The sequence below is a fragment of the Sus scrofa genome, chromosome 14 (genome assembly GCF_054392235.1).
Source record: "Sus scrofa isolate SSC_HxYL_T2T_F1_AM1 chromosome 14, Sscrofa_HxYL_maternal_Yorkshire_Landrace_v2.0, whole genome shotgun sequence".
Classification (NCBI taxonomy): domain Eukaryota; kingdom Metazoa; phylum Chordata; class Mammalia; order Artiodactyla; family Suidae; genus Sus; species Sus scrofa.
In genome coordinates this window covers 64167450-64181446 of record NC_139396.1, presented here as the reverse complement: position 1 = coordinate 64181446, position 13997 = coordinate 64167450, and the positions used below count along the sequence as shown (strand labels likewise).

The 13997-nt window shown below is 46.0% G+C and overlaps 1 protein-coding gene across 13 annotated transcripts in view; it reads right to left on the bottom strand.

The window, feature by feature from the left end:
- Positions 1-13997, bottom strand: part of SGSM1 (small G protein signaling modulator 1) — a 92864-nt gene that overhangs the window by 56243 nt on the left and 22624 nt on the right. For 12 of the 13 annotated variants that reach the window (XR_014826449.1, XR_014826450.1, XR_014826451.1 and 9 more), the window contains exons 3-5: positions 8007-8082; positions 5040-5202; positions 2795-2947 (exon numbers count right to left, since the gene is read on the bottom strand). Coding sequence is in view for 8 of the 13 variants with exons in the window: in XM_013982985.3 (XP_013838439.1) it covers positions 2795-2947; positions 5040-5202; positions 8007-8082 (392 nt within the window). In the remaining 5 variants the exon portion in view is untranslated. Of the gene's footprint in view, positions 1-2794; positions 2948-5039; positions 5516-6401; positions 6576-8006; positions 8083-13997 lie in introns of those variants that run through there. The other variant, XM_084994632.1, reaches the window with a different exon arrangement.

Here is a 13997-nt window from a genome sequence, read left to right as displayed (position 1 = left end):
TTTAGCTGTGGTGTGCCTTCAAAAGCTGTATTAACAGGGCTTACCATTTAGATAACTAATGCAGACAACATTGGCCTGACATGCTCAAACATGACCCCCTGCCTCTGACTCTTCCAAATAACCTGCAACGCCATCAATACAATGTTTGTGGTGAGTGGCTTTGGTTTCTTGTTCACTGGGGTTGTTGGGTACTGGTTTCTAAATCTTTGCAAACTCATACAGTCTAGGAACTAACAGAATTTCAGAACTGGAAAGGACCTTTTTCTGATCTCCTGAGGTATCTCAGGCCCAGAGAGGGTAAATGGGGCCACACAGCAGGTGGATGTGAGCTACAGTCGGCCAGCTTGGCTCTTCTTCCCATCCTGTGGCAGCGGATGAAGAACACAGGCCCTGAGTAGGAGCCCTGCTTGGCTACTCTCTCTCTCACTGTGTGTCCCTGGGCAGGTGACTACCTATCTGAGCTTCAGTGTCCTCAGCTGTAAAAAGTGAAGGATGACAGAACTCACTTGGGTTGTTGGGAGAAGTAAGCATCCAACTTGGTAACAACATGATTGTAATTTTATCCCAAAGAAATCTTCAATCAGCCAGAATATTGGCTGAGGCAGAACTTATATGCCCTGGACATGCTCAATATCGAGTTTATCGATTGTGGTGTTAGATCTAAAGATAATACTTCAAGATATTTTCCGGTCTACCAGTAGGTTTTTTATTCCAAAAAATCAGAAGTTGTATGATCATAATTTGAAAATAGTGCCTTAAAAATAGCAGGTAGGGTTAGGAGTAAGATTTGACTACAAAGAGTAGCCCGAGGGAATTTCTTTGGGGTGACAGGTTTCTTTAGAACAGTTCTGTATTTTGAGTGTGGTACTGGTTATATAAAAGTATGCATGTGATAAAATTTCAAAGAACTATACAGCAAAAAAGAAAAAAAAGAAAAAGAAGACTGTAGTGTAGTCGACAGTGTCGTGTCAATGGCAATTTCCTGGTTTTGAGACTTGCACTGCACTTACACAGGATGTTAGTGCTGAGGGTAGGTGAGAACACTGTACTGTTGCAACTTCTATGTGAATCTAAAATCCAAAATGAGGGGTTCCCTAGTGGGTCAGCAGGTAAGGACTCAGCATTGTCACTGCTGTGGTTCTGGTTACTGCTGTGGTGCATTTTTGATCCCTGACCCAGGAACTTCTGCATGCCTTGGATGCAGCCAAACAAACAAACAAACAATCCAAAATAAAATGTTTAATGAAGGAGTTCCCACTGTGGCGCAGCAGAAACTAATCTGACTAGTAACCATGAGGTATGATCTCTGGCCTTGCTTAGGGGGTTAAGGATCCAGTGCAGCTGTGAACTGCGGTGTAGGTCACAGACATGGCACAGATCCTGTGTTGCTGTGGCTGTGGCATAGGCCAGAAGCTGTAGCTCCCACTTGACCTCTAGCCTGGGAATTTCCATACGCCGCAGGTATGGCCCTAAAAAGCATAAAAAAAAAAAAAGTTTAATGAAGACATATTAGGTTGGTACTGCTGTTCAAATAAATCACTAAATAAATATGACCAACTTTTTCAGCAGGAAAACACAAGATCATATGCCAAAGGCAATAACTACAGAGACCCTGGCCCCATAACAAGGCAGGGAACACAGGACAATTCACCAGAAGGTGAACAGGTTAACGGGAGCTGCAGGGCCTGGACTTCCTTCAGTTCTTCTCCTGCCTCCAAACTTTGCACCTGCTATTCCCTCTGATGGGGACACTCTTTCCCACCCCCTTCAGCTGGTTAATTGCCTACATGTCCCTCAAATTGAAGCTTAGCTGTCCCATCTTCCAGGACACTTCCCCTGACCAACCAGAGGAGAGTAAACCTATATTGGCACACTTATCACATATTATCACAATTACTATTTGCCTGTTTTCTTTGCTACAACGTGAGCTTCATGATGGGGACTTTGCTCTGTACTTTCATTCATATTTTCCTAGCAAACGGGCAAAAAATAGAAGATGACAATGACACGAATGGTGTGTGAGGATTTGGTTAAACAGGCATTTTCACATGCTGAAAGATGGAAAGATTTTCAGATACATTTCTCTCTCTCTTTTTCTTCCTCTTTCTGGAGAGGCGTACTGGCCAGGAGGAGCTTCAGATTATAGATTCTTCAGTAGCTCCCCACTGTTCCTTTCATACATCCAAGCTCTTTAACATAACAGGCAAGACCAATGTATCTCCAACATCTAGGTTAGGACCTGGCACATAGTAGATGCTCATTAAACATTTACTCCATGGATGAGTGACTGCCAAGAGGATTCATACTACTAAACCTTTATTCCAGGTCAATCTGATTTGGAGAGAAAATGTTAAAAGCCACTATGCATTTTCAAGATGCTCTGTATTAATTCCTTTTCTTGTTTCTTCTCCAGAGTGTCAGCAATTCCCATCCTCTTCCATGCACCCAAAGAGACAACAGAGGCATAAGAGAAGCTAAGTGACTCCCCATGGACCATACAATGAATAGACCGTGGGCTTAATTCATGGGAAAAGAAACATCTCTAAGATTGAGGGATTGTTATAGTCCACCCCAATTCCCAAGACCCCGCATTTCTATTAAGCACCTGAATCTTCTTAAGGTTCGAAGCTAGGCTAGTTTAGCATCAAACATTCAGAAGGCCCTTATTTAATCACTTTCAAATCAAGTGTATATCAAGGGGAAAAAGAAAGCAGCTTTGTGCAAGAGGATGCAATTTCCAACATGGCCAGCAGGTGGAGGCAGAGCGCACCCAGGTGTCTCACTTTCCCCTCACCTGCTGTTTTCCACAAGGTAATGCACAATTTTGTCTAGGACCTTCTCAAACAAGGCTGTACGGATCCACAGGTGCTTGATGGCGAGTGGGGACAGGTTGGGCAGTTTCGGCAGCTTCCGTACATTCTCCTGGAGGCCCTGGATCTGGTTTCGCCTTTAAGACCAGTAACGGGAGAGAATAGATACTCACAAAAAAAGGAAATCCAATAGGATGAATACATAAATGGAAGTGTCCAATTTCTCTAAAAAAGGAAGGAACGGCAACTAGAACAATAACAACAGCCTACATTGCTCCTGGAAAAGGGGAAAAGTTTTGAAAAAATAATAATACTCAGTGAGCGTGGAGATGTGGTAAAACTGACACTTTCATATACTGTTGATGGGCGAGCTAGATTCTCATACTGAAATTTCTATCTTTTTTTCTCTCTCTGCTGAGAAGTGCTGGCTGAGGAGTGCTGGATGAGAAGAATCTGGGGTTACAGGTCTTTTGGTGGCTCCCCACTGTTCTGGAGAAGCAAGCTTTTTTATATGCCAGGCAGGGTGCTTCATGACCTTGCCCCTGTTCACCTCTCCAGCCACCTCCTTACCACTCCCTGCCTCTGATCCCACGATGCAGCCAGACAGAAATATCTGCAGATCCCTGAGGCTGCCATCTCTCATCTTAGGACTTTTGTAGGCTGTTGCTTCTTTGTGGCTTCCTTTCCCACCCTATTCACTTGCTGACCCCTTCTCACTCTTGAGGTCTCAGCAAGGGGAGCCCCTCCTATAGGAAACCCTCCTGCACCAGCCAAAGCTGGGGAGGAGCCCCTCCTCTGTGCTCCCTCAGTCTCTGCAGCTTAACTTCCCATTCACTCTTCTGTCTTCCCCTCCACACCATAACCTCGAGGGCATAGACTATGCAATTCAACTGCTTTTTCAATAAAATGCTTACTGAGAGTCTACCCTGTGGCAAGCCTTGGCCCTATTTACGCCTGTATCCAGGGCACAGCGCAGTGCCTGGCATAAAGGAGGGGCTCAGTAAATACGGTCAAGAATGAGTGACTGCACAAATGAACACATGGGCACCTGGAATGGACATCTCTCATTCCATTAGAAAGTCGCTCCCCATATTATAGAAGGTCCGTGGAAATCCAACCCCTTAAGAAGTTATCAGCAAACACCTGGGAACTTAGCAGGTGGACTGGAAGGCACCTAAAGACCAAGTGACTGGGGAATCAGATTCCAAACGGGAGCTGGCAATGCCAAAACCCATCATGCAGTTCTGGCCAGCAGCCTGGGGCCTGGCAGGGCATGAAGGGCAAGAAAAGGGCCACTTTTCACCCAGTGAAGTGGAATAATCACCCATGGCAGAGAGGGCAAACATACGGCAAGCGTGCCTCTCCCTCCCTTCTCTTGCCTGTAAGAGACATGACTAATCAATCCATGAACTCTTTCCTATGAAGCCCACTCCAGAACCTTTTACAACACAGTTCTCCGGGAAGCCACTAGCACCAACCGGGGTTGCAACCTATTTGCCATCCCTGACCAGGCTCCAAGTCAGGATGCTGGGGGGCCTGGCTGTGCAGTCAGGATGGGGGGGGTGGCTCCAGTGAAAGGCACTCAGGTATACACTCTCAGGCCATGAGCATTCCCCCAGTACACAAAATCAGCTGTGAAGACAACATCCCCTTCAATGGCTGCTGGGAGCACCTGGTCCAAGCAGAGACCATATCGGTTTTATTAAACTCTGGTCTTCCTGCATTTGGAACAGGTGTGGCTCACAGTAGGCATTTATTCATTCAACAATTGTTTCTTGGGCATTTCCCAGGTGCTGAGCACTGTCACAGATGTTGGGGACCCAGTGGGGAATAACATGGATACAGCTGCCTGCCTTTGTGGGGTCCAGAGTTAAGTGGGGGAGATGCATAACGACTGAGTAAACAGAAAACAAGTGAATAAATAGATGGCAATAATTGGGAAGAAAACAGAGTGATATAAAAGAGAGATGGGGTGAGGGCTGGAATTTACCCTTCCCTAGAGTAAGGTCTGAGTGATGACAAGAAACCAGCCAGGGAAGATGAAGGGTGTTAACTGGGTGGAGGGCACAGCATGTGCAAAGGCCCTGGGGTGGGAAAGAGTCTTGGGTTTGAGGAGCAGAATGGAGAGTAGAGAGAGTGCCAGAAGGTGCAGGCTCTCCCAGAGCCCAGGGAGGAGCATGGGTTGTCCTCTGGGGGTGCCCCAGCTCATACCCCGTGCTCAGCACTCACGTGCTCTCAATCAGCTGCTCCAGGTCCTGGACCTTGCGGCTCAGCTCCTCAGCCGGTGGGAAGCTCTTGCCCACTTTCATGAAGAGAGCTGCAATCTTGTTGCTGCGCAGGAAGCCAGCCGCCCGCCTCCGCAGTCCATGCAGGACACAGGCCTCCACAGCCGCTATGGGGACACAACCGTCAGTGGGCCTGTCCATGTTCCCCAGCACCCAACCTGGCTCAGAGCTTCAGCCACACACAGGTTTCTTAAATAGCTGGGGCCTCCAGAATTACAAATTCCATGACAGCATCTGGGGAAAAGGCAGTATGCCTCTCCATCATCAGGTGCCGCGAAGCAAGAGAGCTTATTGGTGAATCCACAGTTGCTGTCCCAGGTCACACCATCTTGTTCACATCCTCTCCCAGCCACTAACCAGCTGTGTGATGGCAGGGGGCAGGGGGGATTAAGTCCCCTCCTCGGGCCTCAGTTTCCTTATCTATAAGACAGGGATGGTATGAACATTAACCTTGTAAGATTACTGTTACAATGAACTGGAAAAAAAAAATGCATGGAAAGCACTTCATATATAGCCTGGCACATAGAGTGTGTTTTATGAACATTACCTATTACTCCTGTTTCTGAGGGAGGGCAGCCTGGACCATGTGACTGCTGAACTTCATCTGCCTTAAAGAATCACAATGTCGTCGTAACTACTATGACTCCAGTAACAGCTAATATGATGAATCTCATTCAGTCTCTGCCACAGCCAGGCAGAAAGGAAAACTATTCCCATTTTTCAAATGTGAAACTAAGCCTTCCAGAGGGGAACCAAATTGCCCAGAGCCACCCAGCAAATAAGTGATGGAGTTGGGATTCAAACACCAGTCTGGGCCCAAGTTGTGCCCACAACACTTGTGCCTCCATCCATGAAGGGCCTCTGAAGAGAGGATTCAATCATAGTCTTCCCATTTCTGTTTCCCCTGGGTGCCCTGACCACCCCTCCTCAAATAGGAGACCTGGGGTGTAGCCTGGGCTCTACCACTGACTTGCTATGTGACCTCAGGTAAATCACTTTCCCTCTCTGGGCTTCAGTGTTCCTTTCTAAGAACCATACCCGGTGCAGGTCATTCTCATGGCCCCTATCTTATATCTGGTGTCTTCACACCCTTCAATTAAGTATCTCCTTACTTTCTGTCTTACACACAGCACTGGGAGCTAGCTCGCTCTGTTGTGTACTAGGAGCATAATCAATGTTTATGAGAAAGTGTGAGTTTATTAGAAGAGCTACTTCTTATTGGGCACCTGCTGGGTATCAGACCAATGTTAAGGCTTACCTCCCCTGATCCCTGTGGCAAAACCCATGAAGTGAGTGTTCTAGTTACCATCATTACATAGGAGAGGATGTCAGCATGGCCAGGGTTAAGAGCCTGGCCAGGGTCATGCCATGTGCAAGAAGAAATGTTCAGAAATTTCAGTCCGTTTGTCTTCTGCCTCTTTTTTGTTGTTGTTAGCCATGACTTGGCTTTGAAGGATTGTCAGCATACTGCTGAATCTGCCTGTGGATTTAAAATCCTCCAGGTGAAGACCTCTAAAATATCCTCATTCTTGCTTACATACCTGGACTTCTCATTTGTGTCTACTGAATAAGTTCCTGATGCATCCCAGTCTGTAGACCTTATTCTACTCTTCCTGACAATGGCTCATAAAGAACAACGGACAAAGGAAACCTCAAGGACATCCTTAGGGCTTCATTTAGTGCCAGCAGATTACTGTCCCTGAGAAACTTTGATCAGGGAATTATGATTTTTATCACTCTCTATTAAGCCTTTAATTGGTAGGTATGCTTGCAAGTCTAGAAATAGACAAGCATAATATGCTTTTTTAGCAAATAAAAATGTCCAGTAGAAAAAAAAAAGCCAGAGATCTATATATTTATATAGATATATATTCTCAGACACATACGTATGTATAAAAATATGTGTGCATGCATTATCTATTTTTATATACATAAAATATTTCTAGATACGAGTGTATGTGTATGTATGTGTGTGAATATATATATATACACATATGAATTTATCTACCTAAAAAAATAAGATCTTGCCCAACATGGTCTCCTGCACAGCTCCCACCTCCATTCAAATCCCACCTCTGCCACTTCTTGGGGGCTTAGGTGACATCAGCGATTCCCCAGGTCACAATATGCACTTGGCCAGTTGCAGGCCCACGGGTGGTGTCCCCAGCCATCTGGACAGAAGCCGCTGGGCCCCTCCATACGACCAAGACTCTGAGAGGGGCATTACAGCATACCCTTCATTATGATACACTCCAATCACAAAATGAAAAGGTTTTCGGGGAGAAGGAAGAAACACTTGCACATATCCGTACACACTGCTTATATGCTGAATCCTGCCTGACTTCAGGGACACACAAGCCACGTGCCTCTGGCCACTGGGAAAGTACAGTAAGAAGCTGGCAGTGAGGTTACTTCTGGAACACTGTGGGCCTCACAGGTTCAAGGGGAGAAGTCTGAGTCATGCTCTGCTCCCGGGGGCCTGCCTCTTTGCTGAGCCAGCTGGACGCGATCCCTCAGGATGTCTGTGGCTCTTTCCTTACTTTTTTTTGTTTAAAGCCCCCATCCATCCTCTCTCTTTACCTGGATGGAAAGGGACTCGGAGACCATCCCTCAGATGCGAGACCCCCTGTTTGCAGGGTTGGGTCGGCGTGAATGGAGCTCACAGGAGGGCAGGCATCCCTCCGAGTCAACTACGGATTATCTCTTCTCAGGGCATGGATGTCATCCTTAAATTCTTCTCTAAACCTTTCTCTATTTCCAAATTCCCTAATGGAGTCCCTTGGGAATCTGAAAATAACTCTGCAGTTGCAAAGCAAAAGAATGACTGAGAACCTTTGCTCAAAGACACCATATCTCCAAGACAGCCCACAAAGAAAGAAGCTGCTTTTCAAGGCCACGGCCACTGACTCACCGCAGAAGGAGATGATGTGGCTGCTGTCTTCATGGACAAACTTGCGCGTGACGGCCTCCTCCATGATCTGTTTCACCTGGAGGACAGAGGCACCGGAGGGGGAGACCCATGACCACTCGGGGTGCAGACGCCCACCAGGGCTTTAGCGCCCACCCCCACCACAGCCTTCTCAGCTGTTTGGGATGTTTTGGTAACTGCTTTTTCCTTCTGCACTTTTCCTGCTGTGTTTTCTGTAGCGCTGAGGCCTGCCACACTTCATGCTGAATTATTTTTTCAGGATCTTTGTATGATGGGCTTTTTTGGGGGTGTCATACGAAATGCCACCTCCTTCCCTGACTACGTCATCCAAGGCAACCCACCTCCAATTCCACCCATCCGCTATTGGGGTTCCTTCAGAGTACTTCCTGTCCTATTTGTTTGTTTACTGTCTGTCCTCATCTTCTAGAGCATAAGTTACCTGAGGGCAGGGCCTTGTCTGCCTTTGTCCATGGAGCCCAGAACACTGCCTGGTGCATAGTCGGTCTCCATAAATATTTTCTAAGTGAGTGGATGGATGGATGAATGAAACAGATATATAAAAAAATCAGGGAGTTCTGGCTGTAGTGCAACAGGGTTTGCAACATCTCTGCAGTACCAGGATGCAGGTTCCATCCCCAGCCTGGCACAGTGGGTTAAAAGGATCCAGCATTGCTACAGCTGCAACACAGGTCACAACTGTGACTCCAATCTAATCCCTGGCCCAGGAACTCCATATGTCATGGGGCAGCCAAAAAAAGAAAGAAAAAAAAATCAGGAGGGTGTCATTTGAAAAATCAGCCCTGGAATCCAGTAAGCCTGGGTTCAAATCCTTGCTCAGGCACATCCGAGCTGGATTTGTGACCTTATTTTGGGAAACAGAGGCTCAGCAACATGTAGAAATTCATCCAGAAAGGTAGAGCTGGCCCAGAATAGAGACAGAATCCAAGCCGGGTCTGACTCCCCAGGCTGTGTGCTTTTCATACTTTACTCACTCAGTCAACTGTATTTATCGAGTACCTATGACGTGCCAGGCACAAGGGACTCAGCGCTAAAAGGACAGCCCCGCCTCTGCTAACAGAGGTGACACTCTGGTGGAGTAAATGCCCTTTTGCTTTGTTGGATTCTGGGTTCCACTGTGCCTGCCTAGGTCACCATAGTACTTTAGCAAAGTGTTTCTCCCCTCTCATGCCTCAGTCTGTTCATCTTGAGGTTGAGCAGGTCAGAAGATGACCTCAAGTTCCAGTTCCAACTCTCCACTACCAGGGCTGTGACATGGGGGTCCTGAATCTATCCACCTTGATAGATTGGATATCTACTCCCTTTCTGGCTGCCCTGTGGCCCACCCAGACCCAGCTGGGCCAGCACATCCATGCACCCATCTGAAAGCAGTCTAGGGCTCTCGATGCCTCTCTCCCCCTTCTTATTGGTTCCCTCCTGGAGGGGAAGATAGAATCCAAGGCATCCCTGGCCATGTTCTCCAGAAAAACACATGGCGGTGCCCACTCCAGAGCTGGCACACCACCCCCGCCCCACACAACCAAGTCAGCACCTGCCCCATGAACAGCTCCCAACCTCTGAGCCCAGCAAGCTCCAAACTGGGCTTTGCCAGCAGCATTTCTGAGTCTGAAAACTAACCAAGCTTGTAGAACTGACCCTCTTTACAAATGGGGGAATTAAGGCTCAGGAATATGAATTAGCCCACCCAAGACCACCCAGAAAGGAAGCAACTGGAATTCACAACTTTTAACAGGGTTTCCCATTCTGGCTGCAGCTGCAATATCCTGGCTCCTCTAGCTCCTAGGTGTACTCCCCCCCCCACCCCGCACAGGCCATTATGTTACCTCTCTGAACCTTAGTTTCCTCACTGGACAAAGGGCTTGTAGGACAGCACCTACAAGGGGCAATGGGAGGCCTGACCAGGCTAATGCACATCATGTGCTGAGCATAAAGCCTGGAGCACAGTGTGCCTGCAATAGATATAACCTGCCTGCAGGTCATTACCCTGCCTAGAGCTTCACATCTGGTCTCCTTTACTGTCATTCTGGTCCTCGCTGAAACATCACCTATTCAGATTAAATTCCCCTGTTTGGGTTCCCACAGTGAGTGGCTGCTTTAGTAACATCCATCAGATTTCTGATGATTTTGCCAGCACCTGTCACCCCTGCCAAACTGTGGACCCCATGAGGACAAGCACTCTGTATCTCCTTGCTTTATGCCTATGGTTCCAGCACACATTAGATACCCAATAAAGTTGTTTGAGGAATGAATGGCTTGAAGGATCATGATTGACTTCTGCTCTGATAGAATATTTTAGCTGAAAAGATGCTTTCTTGTCACTATAATCATGGGTAAACAGAGCACAGCATAAAGATCCCTGGAGCAAACAAAGGCACAGAGAGGTGGCATGACTTGCCCAGCGTCACAAAGCGGGTGAGGAGTGGAGTGAGGGCTTAGACTCAGGTTTATGTGACTCCAGAGGTTGAGCTCCTTCTACAACATGCTGATAACCCCACATGGTCTCAAGAGCATTTGCTCAACTCTCCACTCTCCTTCTTTCCTTCGCTCCCAGCACCCAAACTTGGATATCCTTTGGGAATAGAGGCAGAGGGAGTGATTTCAAGGTAAACAGTGGTTGACAGTAGACTGTCAGGGAGGCTTGGGGGTGGCTGTCCAGGCAGCTGGGTCAGGAGTACTTTCAGAGAAGCACAGTGGGTAATCAAGAGCTAAAAGAACTGGGGGTCAGACAGACCTGGGTTCAAATCCTGGCTCAGTCATTTACTAGCTGTAAGGCCTTGGGCAAATTTCTTTTCCTAGTTCCAACTTCTAAAAAGCCATTTTACTGGCTCTTTTGGCTCTGCCATCAAAATGTGCCCAGAGTCCAACCATTTCTCATGCCCTCCACCAGCACTGTCCCAGTCCGACTGATCCTGGTCCAACTCACATCTCTCCTGGATTGACACTGTAACCTCCCACTGGTCTCCCTGCCTCTACTTCCTAGAGGCCATCTTAACACGTCCAGAAGGATCTTGTTAAAAGGTAAACCAATAGAATAACCAGACAGAAAATCAATAAGGAAATAGAGGACTTGAACAACATTATAGACCAGGTGGACTTAACAAACATATAGAACACCCAGAATGCACATTTTCCTCAAGTATACACAGAACATTCTTCACGTAGAGCATATGTTAGGACACAAAACAAATCAATACATTTTTTTAAATTTTATGGCCACACCCACAGCATATAGAAGTTCCCAGGCCAGGGACTGAATCTGAGCCACAGCTGTGACCTGCACTGGATCCTCTAACCCACTGCACTGGGCTGGGGGAGCAAACCCACACCTCTGCAGTGATCTAAGCTGCTGCAATTGGATTCTTAACACACTGCACCATGGCAGGAACTCATAAGTCAATATATTTCAAAAGACTGAAATCAAACAAAAAGTATCTTTCCCAATCACAATGGAATAAAGCTAGAAATCAATAGCAGAAGGAAAACTAGGAAATCCAGAAATAAATGGAAATTTATTTTTTTTCTTACTTTTTATTTTTAGGCCTGCAGGTGCAGCATATGGAAGTTCCCAGGCTAGGGGTTGAATTGGAGCTACAGCTGCCAGCCTACCCCACAGCCATACCAGCACAGGATCTGAGCCACATCTGGGGCATACACACAGCTTGAGGCAATGTTGGATCCTTAACCCACTGAGTGGGACCAAGGATTGAACCCGCATCCTCATGGATACTAGTTGGTTTCATTTCCACTGAGCCCCAAGGGGAACCAATAAATGGAAATTTAAACACTCTGACAACCAATGAATCAAAGGAAAAAAAAAAACACAAGAAAAATCAGCAGATATCTCAAGACAAAAGAACATGATGCAAACATACAAAAAAATTATTGATGCAGTGGAAGCATTGCTAAGAGAGAAATTTATAATTGGAAATGCTTATGTTAAGAGAAGAAAAATCCCAACTCTACAATCTAATTTTGTACCTTAAGGATCTATAAGAGAAGAACAAACTAAACTCAAAGGAACTCAAGATTGGAGAAAAACAATATAGAGAATAGAAAAGCAATAGAAAAATTAACAAAAGTAAGAGTTGGTTCAAATAATCAGAACTGACAAACCTTTAAGTTGGACTGCCTAAGGAAAAAAGGAGAGAAGACCCACATAATTGAAATTAGAATTTAAAAGGGGGACATTACAACCAATGAGATAGAAAAAAAAGATCATAAGAGAATACTATGAAGAACTGTACACCAACAGATCAGCTAACCTAAAGTAAATGGATAAATTCCTAAAACACAACCCACCAAAACCTGAATAGACTTGTAAGTAGCAAGGAGATGGAACCAGTAATCTAAAACTGCCCAAGAAAGAAAAATCAAAACTAGGTGGTTACAAGTGTGAATTTTATCAAACATTTAAAGAAAAATTAACACCAATCTTCCTAAAACTCCTCTCAAAAAAAATTAAAGAGGAGGGAACACTTTCAAACTCATTCCATGAGGTACGCACTACCTTGAAACCAAAGGCAGAAAAGGCACTACACACTAACATCTCCAATGAATACAGATGCCAACATCCTCCACAAAGTACTAGCAAACAGAATTCAGCAGCATCTTAAAAGGACTGTATACCAGGACTAAGTGGAATTTATTGCTGGAAAGCAAAGATGATTCAACATACAAAAATCAATCAATGTAACACCACATTAACATAAAAAAAACACCATATGATCATCTTAGTTTATACAAAAAAAGCATTTGACAAAATTCAGCACTGTTTTATGATAAAAAAAAATTCACGAGTTCCCGTCGTGGCACAGTGGTTAACGAATCCGACTAGGAACCATGAGGTTGTGGGTTCGGTCCCTGCCCTTGCTCAGTGGGTTAACGATCCGGCATTGCCGTGAGCTGTGGTGTAGGTTGCAGATGCGGCTCGGATCCCACGTTGCTGTGGCTCTGGCGTAGGCCTATGGCTACAGCTCCGATTAGACCCCTAGCCTGGGAGCCTCCATATGCTGCGGAAGCGGCCCAAAGAAATAGCAAAAAAAAAAAAGACAAAAAAATTCAACAAACTATGGGGTGGGGTTGAAGGGAAACTGGGGTGTTAGTGCTTAATGAGTATAGTTTCAGTTTTCAGATAAAGAGTTCTGGACATTTGCTATATACAACAATATGAATATACTTTACACTATTGAACTTATAAATGGTAAAGGAGGTATATTTTCTGTTCTGTGTATTTTGCCACAATTTTTAAGAAGCATGTATGTGTTAATGTAGGATAAATAAATGAATTTATTTTTCAGTTAGAAAAAACAGAGTATGGGAGTTCCTGTTGTGGCGCAGTGGTTAACGAATCCGACTAGGAACTATGAGCTTGCGGGTTTGGTCCCTGCCCTTGCTCAGTGGGTTGATGATCCGGCGTTGCCGTGAGCTGTGGTGTAGGTTGCAGACACGGCTCGGATCCAGTGTTGCTGTGGCTCTGGCGTAGGCCGGTGGCTACAGCTCCGATTGGACCCCTAGCCTGGGAACCTCCATATGCCGAGGGAGCGGCCCAAGAAATAGCAACAACAACAACAAAGACAAAAAGACCAAAAAAAAAAAAAAAAAAAAGAAAGAAAAAAGAAAAAACAGAGTATGGAGCTCCTGTCATGGCTCAGTGGAAACGAATCTGACTAGCACCCATGAGGACTCAGGTTCAATCCCTGGCCTCGCTCAGTGGGTTAAGGATCCAGCATTGCTGTGAGCTGTGGTGTAGGTCACAGATGAGGCTCAGATCCCACGTTGCTGCCGGCCTCAGCTGGCAGCTGTAGCTCCAATTCAACCCCTAGCTTGGGAATAGCCATATGCTACAGGTGCAGCCCTGGAAAGAAAAAACAGAGTATGTCTTATTCCCCATCCCTCCCATGTTCAGAATCCTCCCATGACTCCCACCTCACAGCCCAAGACCTCACTATAGCCCAC